This window comes from Apteryx rowi, unplaced genomic scaffold (assembly GCF_003343035.1).
Source record: "Apteryx rowi isolate R43461 unplaced genomic scaffold, aptRow1 scaffold_577, whole genome shotgun sequence".
NCBI classification, from domain to species: Eukaryota; Metazoa; Chordata; class Aves; order Apterygiformes; family Apterygidae; genus Apteryx; species Apteryx rowi.
The window spans coordinates 319864-342595 of record NW_020450846.1 but is presented as its reverse complement, the minus strand read 5'-3'; the positions used below and the strand labels follow the sequence as shown (position 1 = coordinate 342595).

The 22732-nt window shown below is 47.8% G+C and overlaps 1 protein-coding gene across 1 annotated transcript in view; it reads right to left on the bottom strand.

The window, feature by feature from the left end:
- Positions 1-117: 117 nt before the first annotated feature.
- PAX7 (paired box 7) overlaps positions 118-22732 on the bottom strand; it is a 106194-nt gene continuing 83579 nt past the window's right edge. Inside the window, exons 7-9 of the mRNA XM_026082432.1 lie at positions 12230-12295; positions 4776-5022; positions 118-629 (exon numbers count right to left, since the gene is read on the bottom strand). Coding sequence (XP_025938217.1) covers positions 514-629; positions 4776-5022; positions 12230-12295 — 429 coding nt within the window. The 3' untranslated portion in view covers positions 118-513. The remainder of the gene's footprint in view (positions 630-4775; positions 5023-12229; positions 12296-22732) is intronic.

Genomic DNA, 22732 nt, shown 5'->3' with positions numbered 1-22732 from the left:
GTGGTCCCGAACTGTATCACCCTTAACGATCAGCTTGGTTACTCCTTCCTATACAACATTCACCAAATTTACAGTAATGAAAAGAAAAGGAAACAAAATGAAACATTTCTTTTTTTAACAAAGAAAAAAAAGATCAATTTGGCTTTGACTATGCCAACTACCTAGATCAATGGAAAGTCCTTAAGTGTGGGCAAAATGCCATTCTGGCCAGGTAGGTTAGAGGGAGGGCACGAACTCAGGGTTAATAAATGTACCCAACCCGTTGTCTCTGGCCACGGGAGGAGTCAGGTCATAGAGGCCAGGCATGCCTCTGAGAAGAGTGCTCTGTGAGGAGCTGGATACTTGGAGAGCCCTCCCCCTCTTTCCCGTCTCCTTCGCAGCTCAAGTTGGTGCTAGCTGGAAGGGAATTGGGAAGGAGGAGGGTCCGGGTACAGGTAGATCCCTGGAAGGCTGGTGGTGTTTTCTCCAGTGGTACCAAGTTGCTGGAGTGGGTTGTTGGCACAGTCGGACTCTTCAGTAAGCTTGGCCTGTCTCTACTGGTAGGAGGCCCAGAACGGCTGAATGTTCTCCCAGCTTCATCCTACGCTGTGTAGACAGGCTCACGTTCTTGGCCAAATAATCAACAGCGGCTGAAAAGGAGGGAAAAAAAAAGGAGGGTAATAAAACACCACAACATGAGGATTAGGATTTGGTGGAAATGAGGCATTTGGCATCAAAGAGTGTAACCAACAGACCCTGCAGACTGACTCTGAGAAAGAGAGGCCTAATGCAGTGGTTGTCACAGACACAAGGGCCCTGCTGCACAGGCAATGACAGCTACACCTAGGAAAGAGCACGAACAGACGATGGTCCTTCTAGAGCAGCCTGACAGGACAGTTCCCTCAGGGTTTAAGTGCAGCTGTGGTGTGCAGAGAACTCCACACATCCTGCTGCAGTCCCCAGAATCTTTCTGTGAACCTACTGAAAACGGAGAGACGTCTGTCATGGAAGATGGTGTTTCCAGGGGAGCTGCCTGATGATGAGCCTGAACAGAAAGCCAGTGGGACGAGCCTTCAGTCCTCACCTCCCTGTGTCATCTCACGGCTGCGAAGCCAACTGCTGCTCTCAGTGATACCAGGGTACATGATGCCAGAGATTTCAGTGGGACCTCACCAGTCTGGACGGGGTTTGAATCTGAGTCATCCACTGTGTGCTGACTCATCTCCGACAGTTCTGCTGCCTGCCTTCATCCACCCTTCCTAAGTGAAACCGCTGTGCTCATCTCCATCTTCATGAAAAACAGAGCAACAACTCCTGAGGCGATGCGGGAACCTGTATCCCAGCTCGAATGATTGCCCCACGATCTGAGGGGGAAGAGGACTGGGGCAGGATGGTGACATTGCTCATTAGCTGAGCTTCAGTCAAAGTCTCTCCCCTTCGCTAGCTTTAATGTCTCAAATTAGATTAATAAGGAGCTGGCAGGAGATGTACAATCGGTGCCAATGAGTAAACAAATTTCAGCCATCAACGTCTTGTCAGACACCTGCCCCAAAGGAGGTCCCTTCCAGACACAAATTCTTATTAGACTTGTCATATCTATTAGAATTCCTTTCACGCTTCTGCGTTCCATCACCAGCATCATTAACACAGCTCCGGCCTTTGGGAACCGCAAGGACCACATTAATCTGGCATCTCTGCTCCACACCGGCTGGGACAGCACAGACTATGTACGCACTCGCAGGCTGGCACGCGGGAAGCGAGGGGACTGGGCACAGGGCAAGTTAGACAGATGTGCGAAGGGCTGAAGCGAGGCCTGCCAGGGAGTGCAGTTTCGGCAGGCATCACAGTCTGAAGGGACCTGAATTAGGAAACTGGAGATGGCATGCTGCCTAGCGCCTCATGGACTGGGATCCTGGAGTAGCTTGTCTCGAGAGCCAGGCTCTATAAAGCTGTGCTACGGTGCCATTAGCTTCAGGGGACGTGTACATAGGAGCAGAGGCTGGAAAAGACCCCAAGCCATGGCTCTTGTCCAGACTTTATCAGCTTGGTCCCCTGATATTTCAGGTAGCCACATTACATAATGTCTTTGAGAGGCTGGAGGTGCCGGCTGGGCTAGAAGAGCAAATTCCCTCGTCAGGTATGTCGGGCCTGTGCACGTGCGTGGGGTTGTGCCTCTGCTATTGGGTATCTGTCTTTGCTCCACTTGCACGTTGGTATTTCCGCTCCGGGTGAATTCAGATGTATACTTAGGAAAGGAGGGAGAGCAAGGCGAATGGTCAGAGCTGTTCATCCTGTTCTGGGCACGTCCAGCAAAGGAAATTTGGTGACAACCCCATCCCCCTAAAAAAATCTCCCAACACTGCTTTTTGTGCCCGTGGGAAGAGTTCAAAAGCACCAGTGCACCTCATGCCAGAAGCCAAAGGCTTGTTTTGCTGGCTTAATACACAGGGAAAGCCAAACCAAAAGGAGAAATGTACCAAATGTGCTGTGTGTTTATTTGCTTCTGTGAGAATGAAAGTGTGTAGGTGTAAGTGTTTCTAAAACAGAGAATGAGAAGGAGAGACAGGGGAAGAGAAAGAGATCCTCTCTAGGCCGGGTCCAAAGTCTACTGAAGCTAGAGAGCTCTCCATCATGTCCTGGACAAGCCCTGATTATGTCCTCTCTTATACAAAGCCTACCCTCACCATAACAAAACCTCATTTTTATTACATCACAGTGTTCACTAAAAAAGGTTTTGACAATTTTTTGCCATGTCAGTATGATGAAGAAACAAATGATTCGAACTGGACATCAATAAATAGCTTTTGTATAGGTCATCTCACACCGATCAGTATTTAAACAACATTTGAAAAGAAGCAGTAAAGAAGTAAAAAGCAAGGGAAATAAAAATATTGGCTAAATACAACATGCGCTGAGAAAGATGAGAAAAAATATTATATGAAGGTCAACTTCACGTGTTTGCTCTGACAGGACTAATTACCAGTGAAAAATGTTTCCTCGTGTAAAGGTTATTATAAATAGGGCTCATTCTAAGAAAGGTTTATAGTGAAATGAATTTGTGTATTGCCTTTAGTTGCCTGTACATACACATATCTATATACATACGTGCACACATGCAGAATGTGCTGTTTAGTATCAATCCTACCTTAGAGCCGTTAGAGTTGGTTTGTGCTGCATCTGCCAAGCAACATGCCATTGGCTTTATCTGTAGGATTTGCCATCGTGCTGGGTGTGACTCCAATTCCCTGTGCTGGGAATCATTACGGACGGCATGTGTATATAGGGTCTCACCTACCTTCATTGCCCCAGCAGGAAGAATGCCTTCATGACTTGCTACCTGGATGTCTCTGGGCATTGGGACACATCTGGACTTACTCTACYGACCACGCAAGACTTGCTGCTGGGCACAGAACATCTGGCAGCCTGGATTCTCGTGACTATTAACAGGAAAACATCCCTGCTCCAAAGCAAGCCCAGTGGACTGAACCCTAATCTCAGATCTGGACTTCTGAATTGAATGGGTGTTCAGCAGAAAAGAGGGAGCTGTGTGACACAAATCAGGAAAGGGGGGCAAGTAACATAAGCAAGGCTGGGTGAACAGTTTTTCATGAGCACAAGGAGAGGCCCAAGTAAAAATTCCTGCAGCAAACCAAGACAAACCCTTCTTTCTCTTTCCCTCTCCTTTGCTGGTTTCTCCCTCTCAGAAAATTTAGTTTGTCCTCCTTATTTTATTTTTTACACACATGGGTGTGACTAACGTCTTGCCCAAGGGAATCTTTATTGGAAATACATGGTATTGGAATTTGTTTAAGATTTTTATCAATAGCACGTGTGTCCAGCCTCACATCCAGAAGCGAGGGGAAGGTCAAGGGGTCACAGATCAAACTCCCGAAAAACAAAAAAAGGAGGGGTGGGGGGAAGCTGCTATTGATCCCGTCTGCCGCCACAGCCGGTTCTCATTTAGCTGTAGAAGTTAAAGACATTAAAGGGCTGTGACGGAGAGAGGAATAAAAAGCCACAGCCAAATGGAAGGAAAGGTCACTGAGGACAAGCTATGGGCAAGCAGGAGCACTCCCGGAGGAAGAGGATGCACCTTTAACCCTCCGCGGATCACTCTCTCACAACACCACACTTATTATTAGTTTAACACCGGCAGGTGAGCCCTTTGCCAGGCTCGCTGGTGTTTTTGTGACCCAGCCATTCGGGAGGAGAAACTGAGCCTCCCAGGCACTGCCTTTCGGGTCTGGCGTTTGGGTTCAGGGTTACAATTCCAGCCTCACTTCAGCTTTCTTAGAACCAAGCCTAGCTGACAGGGATTGGCTTAATGGCTTTTGTAGCAAAGCTTCTGAGCGTGGACCCAGCCCATACCTCTCGGAGGGCATAGAAGGAAGTCACACATATTGCTCTGCATCACTAAGTGATGCTTTAAAATCCCAGCTTTCCTTTGGCTGAGGCACGGTGAACATTTTGTAGGGCTTTTGGAGAAGCAAGAATTAGAGAGGGAAAAGGAGAAAGGTCTGGAAATACTTGTCCTTCTTTTCTAATAGAAATGTTTTACCTAAAATCTTTTACTCAGGACTTTTGAAACAGACTGCAAGGGTGTCGGGGAGGCTGTATGGAGCAAGCTGCACCTATGTCTGGTGACTAGATTCCCTTTCTCTCTCTAGTTAGACAGGTTTTCATGGGAATCCATTCCAAGACAATATCTGCACCTTGTTAGATCCCTCCCTCTCTTCTCCCAATCCCTGTGCAGAGGGAATACATTCAGCAAACTCTCCAGTTCAACAGATACTCACTTTGTCCGTACTGTCCATATTGGTAGCCAGCCACTGGGTCCACGCTGTAACTGGTGGTGCTGTAGGTGGGAGGACAGTAAGACTGCGAAGTCGGGAGGCTGTCCACAGACTTGATGGAGTCGCTCCGCTGGCTGCAGCTGGCAGAGATGGAGTTGGTGGTGTCCAAGCCACCGTGAAGGGGAGAGATGGAGAAGTCAGCCTGGGGCTGCGGAGGAACCCCGCTGGGGTTGCTCAGGATGCTCATCACCTGGAGAAACACAAGAGACGATACGTCAACGGGCGGAGGAGAAAGGAAAGCGTGTCTGCAGCTGCCTTCATGCACACCAGGGAGAGCCAGTCTACATACAGTGGTGCTTACATCAGCATAGGTTTGGCCAGGCTGGAGAATGAAGGCCTACTTCCAGCTAATAAAGACAGACAAGAACCCGTGGAGGGCTTCCCTGTGCCTAACGCTTTATTTGGAAGACCTTGAAAGGGATAACTGAGAAGTTTATTCTTCATGGCACACTCAGTCTTTGGTCTTTCTTTGCTGACCTGCCAAATATAACGTCAGCTAGTGCTAATTTCCCATCAGTCTGACCTCCGAGATCACTAGCTGTGCTTTTCAGAATGAACACTGGAGAAAGGACTAAACCAGGGACAAGCCTGGGAAGGGCCAGTATTAATGTGGGAAGTCAGACTCAATGACCAKAATGGTCCCTTCTTACCCTAAAAAGTTGGGATAATTTTTCCAAGAACCAGATTGTGATGTGCAATGGAGACCCACTTAGGGACTCAAATGTCAAAGTTCTCTGTACCCCCAAATGTCTGTGAGTGAAAGGATTACAGGTCCTCGCTCAGCTCATTTCAATATAACTCTTGGTTTTAAAATGTAATTAAATCTGCACACAAGCGATCTTCCTGCTTTGAGACCTGAAACAGATGAACTTAAGGTTTTGTTTTCCTTCGCTTCAAAAATGCCAGATTTGTTCTTGAGGGTGAGCTCGGGGTAAGCCACTGCCTACAGGCCTTCACACGAGGCCCCTGTTCCTGCTAGCACTTTAATGCAATTGCCTTCTGCAATCAGCAAAATTACCGCAGGGTTGCCAAGCGAGAGCGTAAAGGGTTTGCAGAAGTGGGGCCGCGGCRAGGAAAGGGAGGGAACTTGCGCTTGCGCCTCGGCCGCGCTCCTCGGTTGCCGCAGGCTGGGGGCAGCTTGCGGTATTGTGCCGGCGAAGGGCGGAGGGCGAGGGGACAGCCAGGCACCTCGGGGGGCCGGGCCAGCGCTCAGATGCCGAACTGCTGAAAATCGCCGAATTTAGCATAACCTTATTGACATCAATTAAAGTGGCAAATTGGAAATATTTGGAGCCTGGCAAGTGGTAAAATGAGCCCTTTATCCCCCACCAGCGGCCTGGTGAGCTATTGTGCGGAGGAGACATTCTCTGGAAGGACACAAGAGGGGTTGTATGGAGCGGCTTCTCCCCTTCCTGCTCACCCTGACACCTTCCTCGTCCCCTCCTCCCTCACCTTCCTGCCCGAGCGGCAGCTTAGGCTGAATGACGGGCCGCTCGCTGGCCTCTGCTTTCTAAAGCTTCTCCTCCCCCCGGAAGGACTCAGGAGTCCTGCAAAGACGTTTTTTCCTTGATGTCATGCCACCTCCCGACTCAGCCGGCCTAAGATCCTTCTCAGGCATTTGTCTGYGCGGGGAATTCGCAGAGCAGGGCCGGCCGGACCCCTGCGGAGGAGGAGGTGGTAGGGAGGTACTGGCGAGGGGGTTAATTAAAAAGCCTGGAAAATCAGCGTAACCCCCACCACTGGGTTTGTCTGCAGTGCAGTGCAGAAATACAGAAACTAGCTTTAAACAAGCTAAGTAAAAGCAGTGCAGTGGTGGCAGCTCAGACGGGGCTCATTTACCCTTTTCTCCTCCAGGTTTTTCAGCCTGCACTGAGCAGATTTGCAGCAGCTCATTTGCCCCTGGTCCCCAAAACTTAAACCTAGTTTAGCTCTCTCTGGGCCCACTTCGGTCCACACAGAGGCCAAATTGCCTGCAGCTATCCAGACCCACTAGGCACAGCGATCAAGACCGGCAGCGTCTAGATGAAGTTGTTTAGGCACAACACAGTGCAAAAGGTGCCCGCGGGACCCCCTGCCCCACGACAGCACAAAGACTGCAAGACAGAGGGATGGAAAAAGGAAACTGCCATTTCAATATGCAAGACAGAGCTGGAGTGGATTAATAGGAGAAGAAGCCTGTCCTGATTTTCTGTGTGGCTGCCTCGAGGCTTAGGCAGCGGGGAAACCGTGGGAGTGCAGCCTCAAGGTAGGTTTTCCAGCTGCAAAGTTGTTTGCAACCTCCTTCTAAAGCTGGCTCAGGAGCTTTGATCTGGCTCAGCTACGCGTTCTCCTTCTCTGTCCCTCGATCCCACYGGCTGCAGACACCCCTCACAGCTTCGGCAGCCCTTCAGCTCTAGGTGTTACGTACACGCCGCACCACTTTGCCCTGATGTATATCCAGGACAGTTGCGTATACGGCAGCCACACATTACTGCGTTTCATTCACAAGTAGAATCAGATGTTTAAAACAACAAACATGCTTCCTACACGCACAGGCGCTGCCATTAGCTATTTTTGGAAAGCTCCAGCTCAGCCGGCGCGAAGCAAGGACGTTTCCGTCTCTCCTCCTGCTCCTTCCTGAGCTGTCCAGGTCTCGCAGTGCTGCTTGACTGGGAATTTGCTGTCGCGCAGCAAACCCAGGCAGGCACAGGAAGAAATCGCCCGCAATAAAACCCAGGCCAAGTGGAACCACTTAGAGACTGAAGGGTTTTCAAACGCTCTTCCTCGTGGCCATCTCCCCAAAACAGTCAGCTGCTTTATATTACTCAGGGAAAATAAAAGGGTCTTAAAGCAAGCAGAAGCCATATTAACACTTCCGCCAAGGCCCCTTTTAAAAAGAAAGCGATGTAAAGCAACTTTTATAAATGAAACCCAGATTCACACTCTTCAAATTCAGAGGAGCTGAGACTAGAGAAGATGCTTGCACAGATGTTACTAAAGACAGTAATTGGCTTTAATCAGTCATAATCAAGACTGTTTTTAATCCCAGCTCTGCTACTGACTCGCAAGAGCTTGTGCAAGTCACTTAAGCTAGGACTCACCTCAGCTAACCTTAGCCACGTGAAGGTAAGTTTCCAGTCTTTCTGAATCCCCTGGAATCCCATCTCACCCACCCCAGGACGTTAAGGTATTAGAAATAACAAGAGGGAACTAGAGCTTTCCACTCCCCTTTTGCTAAACAGCCACCCAGCATGGATAACCCTGCMCAAGCCCTCCAGCCTCGGTAGGCCGGCATTACCTGAGTTCAGCTGGATAAACTCATTTTCCAGCCAACTTTTGAACTTAGGAAAGTCCGGGGCATCTGGAGAAATCCCCTCCTCAAGAATGCAAAGTCCTTTTACCTTTTCTTTTTGACCTTGCTTTCTTATAATTTATTACTTCTTGGTGCATTATCATCACTAACTAAAAATCAATACCCACTTCACATCTGTAAGGTTTTATCTGGAGGGAAATCTGCTACCTGTCAATCACAGTGATTGACAGCCTTCCCTTTCCCCTCCCTCTCATCAGTTGTCTCTCTCCCTTTCCCCATCTCCTCTTCCGTTGCTGCTGTCCCAAATCAGTCACAGGCTTGGYGTGAGCTTGCACTTCAGGGTAAGTCAATAACAGCCACGATGCTCGGAGTCTTTGGCCCCGTTTTTACCCTTTTAGGAGGTCATTTGTCAAGGGGGAGAGGGAGTAGGGGTCCTGATGTGTTGGGGAGACCAAGGTTAATGCACAAAGGACCCTCCTGGATGAAAGAGCCAGCCCCCCCCCCCTTGCCTCCTGCCTCCCTCCCCACCCTCATCTCTGCAGCTTCCCCCTGTTCACCCCCCCCGGGACGTTTCATCACTCTCTCCCATACTTTAAAAGAAGGGGAGTTAAAAAATGTAATTAATTCCCTCCATTTCTGAGCTGGCCCTCAGGGCCTCTGGCCGTGGAAACTGTAGCAGGGGAAATGTGCACCCTTTATGATAAACGAATGTGGCTTTGGAAAGGGAAGTGCAATTAGGGCCTTCAATCTGTGCAATCAGGCCTCCAGATTTTAGGTTTGGAGGTTGTGGGGGGACGACTGGACGTGTTGCGGGGGGCAGGAGGGGCTGGAGGGACAGCCGAGCGATAGYGAGAGATCCTGCTTGGATAGGGAAGGGGGGGTGGCATCAGGGAGGGGAGAGGGAGGAGAGCAGATAAGTTTTGTAAGCGACAGAAACGTGAGGAACGACAACCCCACTTACCCCCAGGGGAACTCGGGGGTCCTGCTGCCGGCCCCCAACTGCCGGCATCCCGCTCCTACCCTGGGATTACTCTCACTCCCGGGCTGCCCAAGTCCCCACCTAACTCTGGCCACTTGGTCAGATGGCCAAGGGCCTGTGCTGCCAGCGTCTCAGCTCTGGCCGCGGCACCTCGCCGGCCTCCCCGCTCAAGAGCTCTGCGTGAGATACCAGGGCGGGTTAGACCTTTGCAGACAGGCCACGTATCCTCAGGGTCCCTCTGCCTCCTGCACCGCGTTGGTGGTTTGCTCCAGGCCTGTGAAGATACCCAGCCGGGAGAGACGTCAGGCCCTGCGGCACAGCGGACTTCGTACCTATAGCTCCAGCCAGCGTGTGATGCTGCGCTGCCCCATGACCGGAAAGACCCAGACCAGGCGGAAGGAGATCAGGTTCAAGCAACCAAAACGGTCAGGAGGCAGRTGCCTAAGGACAGCGTTTTCTGAGCTGATCCCCGATCCTGTGGGTCTCCATTTTTGGGTGCCCAATTTGACACAGCGTAAAGCGTCCAAAATCAGGGGCCGCATTAGAAAACGGCTGCGTTTAGAAACTGCTGAGCCTGGCTGAGTCCTGAATGGAGGGAAGATGCAATAATCTGCAACCAGCTGAAGGGTGTTAACGCCAAAGAAGCAGAAGGGTTGTCCCGAAGGAACGTAAATTGGATGCCAGGAAGAAACTGAAAAGGGAAAACCTGCRGAAGGATCTCCTGGCAGTGGGTAGTACTTCTGAGGCTGTGGTAGTATTTTCCTAGGGATGGGGTAGAAACCCTCTCTCTTAGGGAAAGGCTGGAAATGTTATCAGCTGGAATATTTAATATTAAGGCAAACAAAAAGCAGTAGGAAATTTCCTGTTGTGCAGACTCTATTTGTAAGCGGAAATCTCTCCACCTCTTTTTTTCAGCTTCTGTTGTGTCCCCATTTACACCAGTTAATAGGGAATGGAAAGTCTGACAGAAGCTTGGATAACCATGCCGGGAGACGTGTTGGATATTTTGGTCTTACTAGCTACATGGAGCAAGTTCCCCTCTGAGTTGCTCCACGAGGGATTGATGCCTCTGTCATTTGTAGTTAATTCAGCTTCTCCTTTGGGTAGGTCATTCCCTGCTCTCCAAGGCTGTTCTTAGCTACTTCATGGGGACCCAGCTTAATCTTTTCCATCTTTACTTTGCAACCCATTCAGCTAATCTTTTCCTTCCCTCTTGCAGAATCCAACCCTTCCTCATATTAATGCTTTTTGATCTCTGTGGATTCATTTTCACATGGTGGGAAGAGGAAGAATAGATTATTTTACACATACAYTAAACGGAAACAAAATGAAGAGGTGACTGTAGGACTACTGAAAGCTGAAGAAAGGGTTGGGAGGAGATAAATACAGTTTCCCCAAAGATCTTCACTTGAAAGGAAGATAAATATATGCAAATATGCCCCTAGGTAGGACTAAAATGACTTATGTAGCAATCACTAACACTGCACTCACAAAACCAAGCAATTAATTTTGAATATTTTCTAAATCACTAGGCCCAGCTGAGTTGTATCCCAATATGCCAAATCAATCCAGTAAGTATACTCATTAAATTTGACTTTGCAATCAGGCCAAGGAGCAGCAGACTAGACAGAGCTTCATATTTCTTGCCCCTAGAAAATGTCTGATCCAGGTAACTGTAGTCCCCTTAGTCTAACGCCAGTTCCAAATAAACTGTGGCGCCTGGGGAGCTAACTTTACATTAGACTTCCATAAGGGTTCCTCCACTGATTTCAAGCACAGTCCTGATTTCCCTGGCATAAATGAGAAGATGGCCTAACTCTGTGCTTCTGTTTCATTGTGGGTTAAAATGTAAGGAACCTGACGCTTCACTCYGTTGCCCCAGCCTTACCTCACCGTCTTAACGCAATTACAGGGACACAAGACCAATGAAAATGGTGTGGACAGCCTCCGAATGGACTCCATCCAGTGCCCACTAGTCTGAATAGCAGAAGGAATGGAAACAAATCTCATAGCCTAGAAGATTTTGTTTTATGATGTAAAATTTAATAAGGCTTTCTAAATGAGATTTGAAAAGCCAGGAACGAAATGCAGGTTCCGGTGAGGTAACCTGGTAAATTCAGGTTTAGCCATTAATTTAAACGGGGCATTCATTTTGCTCTAGGAGTTGATTATATTATAAAAGACAGTTGAAGTAAAGGGCTTCATCTAGCCAGGTATTTATAACCCACCCATCAGCATGTTACCTGAGCATCAGACAAGGATTTYTAGTGCTGAAGAGAACAGTGATATCAATATGAGCCAACACAATCTCACAAGCTTTAGGTAAYTCCCATTCAACCCAAATTCTTCTGTGAAAGAAGCGGTTAGGCTATTGATTAAGGGAATGCTTATGGTCTTCTCTGGACTTTCTTATAACCTCAGGAGCAGTAGGGCTGAACTGTTTGCTTCCCATGGTAATCAACATGATACTGGAACTCTTGTATTTAGATTGAATAGAGATAGGTAAAATAGAAACCAGAAAAGCTCACCACAAATGGCAAAGGGTTGCTATGGAAGGGCTCCAGGGCTGACCTGACTGCTGTCGTATAGTAGAAATACTTCATTTTCATAACCTTTTTGCACTTCAGATGGGAAAGCACGTGGAGACAAGTGAAATGACTCTCCCAAGGCCATACGAAGCGAATCAGACACAGAGCCAGGAACCAAACACAACGTTCCTGAATCCCTTCTGGTGTGTATGGGACAGGTCAAACTATATCCCTTTAGAGTGATCAGAAATGGTAGCTATGGGCCTGTGCTTGAACAGTAGTACAGTTTGCCAGTGAACAGTAAAACCAAAAATATCATCAATGCCTTTCAATGACTTAAAACATCTGAAGGGATGTTTCAGTGCTATAAGGGAGTGGTCTAGGACACAGTGAGTGAAATGGAGATGAGTATTTGTAYCCTAAGATGACCCTGGTCACTTGATGGATGAAGAACTGCCACACACTAATGATGGAGACGGCTTATGGAGTTGTGCTGGTGAGGAGATGGAGTTGGGGGTGCAATGGTAAGCTGCAGCAAAGCAGGCCACRGCAGGCTGCACAAGGGGAGGATTAGAAAAAGGCGATGGGAAGTTATTACCTGATTGTTCAAGGCTATGGTGAGGTTCCACCTGGAGCACTGCATCTTGTTTTGGGCACCCTGCTTCTGTAGAGATGTACAAATTATGGAGAAGGTCTAAAGAAAAGTTTCTAAGCTATACAAAAGAAGGGGGAGGTCTTAGCTATAATGATAAGAGAAATTGCTTAAGTCTGGATGGTCTGGGAAAGAGAAAGGGGCTCTTCTTGCAGTGGAAATACCTTAAGAAAACCAGAAGCACCACAGGATTATACACCCGGTAAGGGCTATGACAAACCTTACAGTAGCAGTGTAATTTGGAGGGGAATGGGATAGGCATTGCTGCAGATAAGAATTACATTAAAAACTGCTTGATCTAGAAACATGAGCCACTATCCCTGGAGTTAGGGCACCAAACTCTACTATCATTTAGATAAAAGCAGACAGAAAATTTTTCATTAGCCTGGATAACCAGAGAGGAAACAAAAATGCTACTGTGGGCTATCTAAAGTAAAGGGGCATCCAGTTCTGTGGGTACCGATTTCACTAACAGGCAAAATCAACAAGAGACACAGGCTCACCCCTTCCAGAAGCAAGAGAGACTCAAGCCAAAAGGCTGACCAGTGTCTTGCCATGTTGAAACTTTCAAAGGGGTTTGATTTTCAGGCACGCCTGAGCATCTCCCCTCTGAAAATCAGGTTCCTCAGAGATGTCCCTAGGTATGCACTGAGTGAGTATCTGGCCTGCTGCCTTCCCTGGAGCCAGGCTGATTTATCCCAGCTGAGGACCTGGCCTGCTGTGTCYGCATCCATTTTTGAAGGCTGGAGTCCATGAAGGATTCTCAATATCCATTAGAGCCGTTGGCTCTTTGTAAGGATTCCAAAAACAGTTTTCTTGGAGCATTTGAGCTGTTTGTGTTTTGCTAACCCATCTCATGGTAATTCACCTTGTGTTAYGTAAGCACGAGGCTTATGGTCTGGCTCGGCGATCAGTTATGTCTTTTATTCTGCACCTATTTGTCCCTTCTTGGGTAAGCTCAGACACGCTGATGGCAGGTGAGAAAGGAAAAGGTTTTGGGGCTTGATGAGAGATTCAAAATACCCCCAAATAAGCAAACACAAAGATTTCCTGCCAAATCAGCCCTAAATCTACTGCTACGCATCTGCCTGACGGAAATAATGGCAGGGTGGGGAGATCACACAGCACGGCTAAGTCCCAGCAAATTAAAACTSTTTTATAAACTTCTGTCATTCCTCACCGAGAGCTCTCTCCCTTCAGCTGCTCCACGCCAGCAGAGACTAACAAAGACAAACCAAAATTCACAGACAGGTCCCCCTTTCCCCTCCTCCCTTTCCATTTCTCTCTCWCACTTTATTTATTTATTTTCAATCCTCAGCTAAGCTGATCTGTGCTCACTCACTATCACAACCCCCTGCGGACACTGGTAATGGAGTGCGGGTGCTGACTTACCGCTTCGAAACAAGGTTTCCTGAGATCCTTTGAGTCCTCCTCCTGCACCCCCTCCCCTGCCTTTCTCTCTCTCTCTCTTTTTGGAAGCATCTGTAAATGTGAAAGGGAGCTGCACTACAAAGAGTCCCTCGAGTGGCATATCCCAGCCCCAGGCGAAGCTGCTTGGTGCACTGATAGTCCTGCGTATCTGCTCTAGAACTCCTCTCTCTGTTTTTCTCCTCCCCTCCCTCTTTCTCTGATCAATCAAGGGCTGTAATCAGTTAAGGTCCAGCTTAACTGCAGTGTAAGATACACCAGTTAAGTAAAGCCAATGCCTCCAGGGTTCCCATCGTAAATACGGAGAGGTCATGGGGAGATGAAATAACCCTGATAAGTTCAGCAAGTGCAATGCTAGCTAGACTCGCACCAAACACTTAATAACTCGAGCTGCCAAAAGAATGGAAGAAAGAGAAAATCAGAAGTGCTTCATATCGCCAACTCCTCTGCTGCCTGTTCATTTGCTCGCTCAGATCCTAGCTTTCCCAGATTTTTTAAGGTGAGGGTTTCTCTTTCCAGCTCGCTCTAATGAACAAAAAATCCAGACGCTGGTTCCTGCCTGGGAGCAGCCTCGTTGATTTCAGATCTTCTGAGGCTACCGCAGGGACCAATTCTTAAAGGCAGGACCTCTTCTTTCCCCAGCCCGAGGAAAATAACAGCTCCTGAATCCAAGGGAAATGCCTTTTGCTGCCCTATATAATGCCTCTTTGATTTCTTTCCGCTGCTCGGGAGCAGTGTGGTATTTTCAAAGACAGGGAGCTACTTGCTTGTGCCAAATATAAGTCCAAAACCCCTCACAGGACCTGAACTCTGGGACAATGGAGCTGTGTCAGCCAAGACCTGGAGTCTGCTGGCTTGCAGACATTAGGATAAAGAAATAGGAGGAAAAGATGAGAGAAGAAATTGGGGGTCCTTGCTGAGAATGGTGGCTTAAATAGAGGATTACTCTTACAGCTGAGATGTTCTAGCTAACAACCCCTTTCCCCGTTGTGCTTCAAAGTAAAGCTTTTTCTTTCTCTCCATAAATGTACCATTTTCAGAGACAGTCTAGGAAAAAACACCCTGAAACTGAGCCCCTTGTAATCATTATCTGTGCTATGTAATCAACTTTAGACCATGTACATACAGTGCTGGATCCCAACAGGTTACAGTTTCATCATGCACTTCTTGAAGAGGAGGCTGGAGAAGCCTGGACTGTCGAGAGGACCTTCCTGTGCAGGGGGAGCTACTGGCTGGTTTTGTTTATGAAACCCCAGAGCTCATTTCTGCCCTTCAGACATGAGAAATTTGGGAGGATCCGGTCCCTATCAAATTTGCACCCAAATTCCACCTGGTCTTAATCCCAAACTCACRACTCCAGATGAACACAACATGATGTTTGGATACAAATATGACCGTGTTGGCTCACTTCTAATTAGACATTGGCCCATTAGGCATTACAGATAGGGAAAAAAACCCACCTAGGATTTATTAAAAACCATGCAGACACACAAAGAGCTGAACAAAATCTTTATCCACAAGCAATAAGAAAGCCCTAAAGGATTTTAGTTTAGATAAGTAGCCCTGGACTCTGAGTCCTCCAGCTCTCTAAAAGCTATTTGACTGGAGTTTTCCTGTAGTGCTGTAGGTGCTTCTTTAAGCAGGGGATGAGATTACCTCTTCCTTGGCTGTTTTGGCACTCTTACACCTGGAGTCTGCTGAAGAGCAGCACAAAACTTTCTAAGTCTGCAGTGATTATTTGACTGGCCATCACTAACAGGTGAAGCCCTTGAGCACTAAAGTGACAGTGTAAAAGTAAAAGAAACACCTGGCTAACACACCATTAACTGCGCTTCCTTCTTATTTGCCAGTCAAAACTCAGTTTCGGTTATGTCCGATGGGACTCTGAAGTAAAAACACTTTTTTACAATTATAATATGCCTAATACTCCACACTGTGCAGAAYAGTTTGTTCAAGTCTTGAGCTCATAATAACATCAGTTCTTACGAGAGCTACTCATTCGATGCACCAGGATGGACAGAAGCCACCAGGAAGCAATCTCAAACATCAGAGGGGCAAAACTTGTATTTTTAAATCCTTGCTTTTCTTATTAATGATATCTACTGCCTTAAAAAGCGGTTTTTAAAAACAAAAAGATATACTGATGAAAGGTAGCTGTCTGCTGGCAAAACTAGGTCTGTGCCAAAGGGAAGGGTAGTTACCTCATTAGAAATGAAACCTCTTCCAAAACAACACAGTAATACCCGTACTAAATGGGTACCTAAACCAACGCATAGCTTGGTCTCCTGTACGAATGCAAGCAAAAACCTTCAAGCATTAACCCCACAACTCCCGACTGAGTTACAACTTCTCTTTGACGAAGACATCTTGATTGAAAGACTTGAAGTGAGGGAGACTCCTCTAACACGCTGGGTACGGTTGTGCCCCTCGCCTGTCCTCCTCGCTGCAGGGCCAGGAGGAAGAGTGAAGGTATCACACCCTGCACTACTTGAGCAGAGTTTGCAAGTCAGCTCCTGCATGCAGAAGTTTAAAACCATACAAGCCACTGCTGATCCAGAGATAAATGGTGGAAAAGGGATTAGAGATACTTAGCGGAGGAGAGGGAAGACTCAGGAAGGGCTGATTATTTTAAAGATATGACTATTTAAAGATAATGATTGCATAAATTTAATTAATGCATTTTCATGCTGCAAATGGCCGTTTTGTAATTAATGTATCTGGCCTCGCTAAGCATGGGAGATCACATCTCCCACCCCCCCACCCCCCTTCTCCGTTCCCCCCTCCGCCTCTCGTTTAATGAAAGACAGAAAGCAGATGACAGAAACAATTTGTCAGCCAGTACGGGTGTCAGATGCCTAATTGGTTGCGCTGAGTTAGTGGAAAGTAAAGGGGGAGAGGGTCGAGGTTGGGGGGACTCTTGCCTCTTTATCCCAGGCTTCAGGGTGGGTGTCTGTTTTGGCGGAGGGGGGCGAGGGGGCGAAAGTGTTTCTTGTTAATTGATGGAGATTAGGACACAGATTGGCTGTGGCAGGGACTGGGCAGTGACAAGAAGGGGACGGGAGAGGCTGGTTAACACCCGTGCAAACAAGCTGCCATATCTCACAATACGTTAAGTCTCGGCGCCGTTGACAACATCAATAGTTATCTCCGGCTCTCCCTGCGCCCGCTGCGCCCTGCTCCCCCGGCCGCGGCTGCTGGGCGAGAGCTTAGCGCATCGACRGGCAGCCTTGGGCACTGCTCGCGCCCGCGTGATTTGCCCCCCTTGCAAAGAGCCAGATTGCCCCCTCTGGCTTCGAGACGAAACCTCGGGAGAAAGTAGCCACGTCAGTCCCGGGAGTCCGAAAGGAAATCAAAACCGGAGCTTTGCCCAGGTCTTCCTTGCCCTAAGCCKTGCCCTGGGTTCAGACCACTGCGTCAGCGTTACAGCTACGAGATGCTCAGAAAACTCGCACGGCCTCTCTCCCCGCTTCGAGATTGCCTTAAAAACGGCGAGATTAAACCAAACTGGCATTTAATGTATTTGCCAGCTGGTGCCTAAGCTTTGTGGGTGCGTTTGGGTCACCAGTAATAAAGTCCCCATCTGATCACATTAACTCTCCCCTCGTCATTACGTGGGGAAGGAAACCCCCCTGCTCCACACCAAAAGGCCCAGGAGGTTGAGTCCTTCTGTATTACGGGGCCTCTGAGCTCCACTGAACTCCAGCRAGATTTGAGCATCCCGACCCTGCAGACATGGAAATCGTGCCTGGAAATTGGAAATCCCAGTCCGCCTCACTTCTTCCATGCCTTGAGACGGCTGAAGGTAGCAGGATGGAGCACGCGCTAGCTAAACTCACAGCGGACCCTATGTTACAAGCAGAAACGTGACTTATTTCTGCATTTTTTTCTCTTTTCAAGGACTTCGGTGACCTCCGTTACCACGCAGCTTGCCTGCTTTAATGCATTTATCATCATCGCTAGGTAAGCTGCCACTTCTCCCCTTACAACTGGAAAAACGGAGCCCAGTAAAGGTTAATAACTCCAGRCCACACAGAAGTTTATGAGGGAACAGGAATTCAAACATCACAAATTCAAGGCTGACGTCCTATTTCCAGATGGCCTTACCTCTCCCCTCGCAATAAGTTAAGCACAGAAACGAGGYGAACGTCAAAACATTAGTGTCATACGATGCTAATTGTTCAGTGTATCTATAGGCTGGAGATATAAGAAAGTTTTACAAAGGAGGAAACGCTTTTCTTAGCTCTGTTTCACTCTCGGAAATAACAAAGATGAGAAGGTAGGTAAACAYGGGGAGAAAGAGCTAAGCATAGAAAATGYTGAGTTTCCATGCTCTGCTCTGGTCACATTYAAACATGCAGCCTGTAGAAATGAACATASTACTAAGCTTCTGCGTTATATTATGGTTCCCTTTATAAGCRCTTTATGAAGGGGCAATAGGTGACGAATAGATGTTATGAAAAAGATAAACACCATTTTCTTTCAGATGAAAGCAAGYGTTTCAAACTGCATGAATGAAAATGACAAGGAAATGGGAGAGGGATGCAAGCGCAAATACAAACTTTTTGATTTCTGAAGATCAAAATGATATAAAACACTGCAATTTGTAACAAAAATATTTAAAATAAAATATCCAGTTGCAATAATTTTGTCCCTTTGTTTATGAAGGGAGAAAAAGAAACTCTGCAGAGAGTGTTGAATGAAATGAAACCATTCTCGCTGTTTCCAAAATGTCCCAGCAATCCGTCCCCTCATCTGCAGTTACCTCYGTTACCTTTTCAGCTGCAGCGTGAGCACGTTACAGACACAGAYACCTGACACGACTCGGTAATTTGTAACTGAAGTCACTTCTGTTGCTATTCATTTGTGCTGAATGACAGAAAATACCCTAGTCAAGGAGAAGGTCCCACTTCACTAGACCCTGCATAAAACAAGCAAAACCCCAAAGCCCAAAACCGCCAGAGAATTTCGGATTCGGAGACYAGCCTTCTCCCCTGGGGCCTGGCTCTCTCTCTTCTCCTATCCCAAGAAAACAAATCCAGAAGAAAAAGAATGAGGGAGAARGCCCCAGATTCCTGAACCGATTCCCCTGCAAAGTCAAGAGCAGAAGACCAGGCTAKTAAGGGCAGTGCTGCCCTCCCGCCACCCTTTTTGCATGTCACTGGCATCAGTAGGGGAGTCGGGTGAACCAGAGAGCCAGCGTGTGTCAGCACCAAGTGTTAAGATGGACCCATACATTCAAAAATGATCTCCGATTTGAGGRTACCCGATGAAGACACCTTGGAGCTGTTTCCTTTCCTTCAGCTCCAGTCTCCGGAGAAGGAAAAAAAAAAAGCCCTAGGATGCTGCAGGTAAAGGGGAGGAACTGGAATTATTRGTCCCTTTAGAGAATTGGTCTTGCCTAGAAATTTAACAAGCTCTCAGCATTTAGACCTTGCAAAAAGACAGTATAGTCTCTCCCCACGCGCACCCCAGCACAGTCCTTCAGGCTCTTGTACAAACCTAACTTTTTCCTTCTGGTTTAGAAGACGTAAATYGCTCTGCCAGGCCTATTGTGCGTTAAGCAAACAGCAAATGATTACAAGCACCATACTGGCTGAGAAAGCAGCAGGCTGCGGTGAGTTGTGTATCTGTCACATCACCGCTCCTGCTTGGCAAATAAGTTCTAATGCACAATTGGTATTTATTAGATGACATACAACAACTGTCTCATTAAATCAGGGTTTGAGTGTAGGCCGGAAGTCTTAATTTAAAGTGTCACCAGCTATTGCAATCAGACAGGTTAGGCAGGAGCAGAGTGAAGGGAAGGAAAGAAGTGGGGCCTGAAGAAGTAGGAAAGGGTAACTGGTCCTAACCCACCTTTCCAAACGGTTTGTGATTTCTGTGCTGCTCTAGGTTCAAAAAATATTTGTTCTGCGTTTGCTTTCTCTCTCTCTCGCTCCCCTCTACGTGCACTTTCTAACTCTCCCCCTAATAAACGGTTCGGCACCCTTCTCTGTGTTTTAAATGCAGCATCGAAAGCAAAGGTTAATGCTGGAGATTGCATTCCAATTGAAAACGCAGCAACCGATAAATTTGGTTTGTTTAGAGTGGAAATGCTTGAACTGCTGTAGATGGGTGGCGGGTGCGAGAGCATGGGGAGAGGGGGGTGGGAGATGCTCCCCGCGCCCTGGCTCCTCTCCGGACAAAATTAAATTTCAAAGTTTAATGAGTTGCGAAGGGCGCTGGATTAGAAAGGCTGGCCCTGCGCTGCCAAAAGCGAAGCAGTGCGATGGAAAAAAAGAGAGCGCGCGCAAGAGAGAAAGCGAAAAAAAAACCCACCGAACCCAAAACGTCAGGGAACAGAGCAAGTGAAAAATGTCAGGGCAAATTGCTCTTGACAGTGTTAATATCTGCACCTCATAGCAATAATTACATGTAAATAAATAGTGAAATAGCTCTCAGCTGGAGTCTGTACTCTGAGTGCAGATGCCGCTAACAGCCAGCTGGGGACCTTTCGCTCTTCGACTGCCGTTTTCCCCCCTTTCCTCCCTCCCTCCCTTCCCCYGTTACATCTTTGCCAGAGCCGAGAGCACGATTGCGACTGCGGGCGGCTGCAGAAGGCTGCTCACAGCCCTCCCCCCTTTCTCATGGCACCGCATTCACCCCCTCTTCCCATCGCCCTCCCCAGCCCAGGCACCGCTGTTGGCTGCTGGGGAGAGTATATTGTTTTTCACCCCTGGCAAGGGGAAAACAAGCTTTACTGGATTCAGGTCCGGCCCTCGTGTGAGCGAAGCTGAGGCGGGGAGGGACGGCACGGCTGACTATCCTCCCATCTCTGTGGGCTCCGAAAAATGTCAGGAGGGATGTTGCTATCTGTTTCAAGCACTGGGATTATGTTCTTCTTATCACCAAGGTTGTCTATATTTCAAAAGGACACAAGAGAACATACGGTTTGGCATCAGGATGCAAAAGATGCTTCAGTTCCACAGGAGACTCATCTCCCACTGCTATCAGTGGCAAACGCAGAGATTTATAAGCCTGACTTTGCTTGAGCTTGTGCCTCTAACCCTTGTCCACGTACAAAATGTACTTCTGCAAGCRTACATCATTCCTTCCAAGAGCACGGCTTAATGCAGGGCATTGCGGGGAAACTGCCCTGGTCCAAGCAAGGGAAAAAAGTCATCGTACCATCAGCAGCTCCGGCAAAGGCGGGCTGGAAGCTCTCAACACCATTCCTTCCCTGGGCTCTGGGGATACGATAGCAGCCTAAGAAACCACGAATGATGTGGAGAGGGTGAGGATGAATTGACTGCTCACTGGCATTTCCAGCGCACACCAAACGCAGGTCGTAGGGGCGACATCCAAAGCAAGGGAAGTGGTGCTTTACTCAGCGGAGAGGCAACCTGCACAACTCCTTGCTAAAGGAAGCAATGGATGCAGAAGTTGCATGGATTTAGGAGGAGACTGGTTAAGCACTTGGAAGAGAGGTTCACTGAGGATTACTAGACAGAAAAACTACCTCCTGTTAAGGAAATCCTCTGAGCTGAAAGTAGTGAGAGGCTGGGAAAGTTCTCAGGGGGAAGTACSCTCTCTTTGCCCTGTTCTTGATCCTCACGAGGCATCTGCTCACGGCCACTGTCAGAGAGGACCTGCTGGGCTGGGCAGAGCTTGGCCTGAAGCTAATGCAGCTAATATGGCCAAAGGGCTTTGGGGGGCTCCAAGTGTCGTGTGGGAGGGGAGATTTGAGGACTCCAAAGGACTGAAATCAAACTTATCATTACGGCCAAATGCAGGACTACTAAATGTGGAAACCCTTTTACAGAGTTTCGGGCTAGTAGAGGGCCTTGACTATACCCAAAGTCTAGGGTGATGAGGATCCTACCTTATATGTCTAGATTTAAGCAGGATAAACACTGTGCCTCCCTTCTTGGTCTTGGAGATAACAACCTTCCTCACGGTATCATGAGCAGAAATACATTCCAGGATGATGAGATACTCAGGTATTATGAAGAGAGTCTCAGAGACAGTCAAGCTCATTATTTTAGCCCCATGCTCTTTCACTTGCCCAATTTATCCCCCTCCGTGCCCTCACTCCAGCTCCCAGCCCTGAAAATCACTGCCCCATGTAAGCCACAGGGCTGTGCTAAACATCCAGCAGGCCCAGGCTACTTACTGCTATTCGGCACTTTGCAGGAGGAACAGAAATAGTTTGTGGCTTGAGATAGGCAGCAGTAAGGCCTGCGAGGTCAGTGCACACGAGAAGAGGGCAACTGCACATCCAGAGACACCCGGGCTCAGAGCCAGTGGAGAGCTGCTCCTCTGGCACAGCGCCTGGCAGGACGGGAACGCTTTGGGAGCTGCCCTGAGTGAAGCCCACATGCRCCCACCCCGCCACTGGAAGACGACACGCTCTCACGCTGACACACACTCCCTAATCAACATCACTCCGGGGCCAAACCACTAGAGCAAAACAGATAAAAAAAATAACCTGCCACTGACAGGAGGGAGATGCTCTTACCGAACATCGCCTTGTGCGAGGGAAAAAAGCTTTGAGGCCTCTCCTTTTGGCTAATGAGATTCACAACAACGCCCCGCACTGCACTGAGCAACAAACACAGCTCCATTATTTGGAAAACAAATATGTTCTTTAGAGCTTCCTGGTTGTCAAACACCTTTTTGTTTAGCTCAACAACTAATCCACTTATCAGAGGATAAAGCTGCCAGTGAATCACCAGTATGATAAAAGCATGCACAAAATTAGCAAAAATTTGCCTATGGCTCCTGCACATTTAACAAACACCAGCTAAGAGAAAAATGATTCCTTTTTTTTTTTTTTTTTTTAAATAACTGAGATCCCCAGGAGAGATTCTGTCAGATAGCAGCTTTTATTTTGCTTGCAGTTTTTTTCCTTGCTCTCTCTCTTCCCACATAACCCAAGCACTGAGGCTGGGAGATGCTGGGAGCTGATATCAGATCCACGGTGTAATCGACAGTATTTGAATAAGCAAGAGATGGAACCAGGCAAAATTTTAATACATCTTT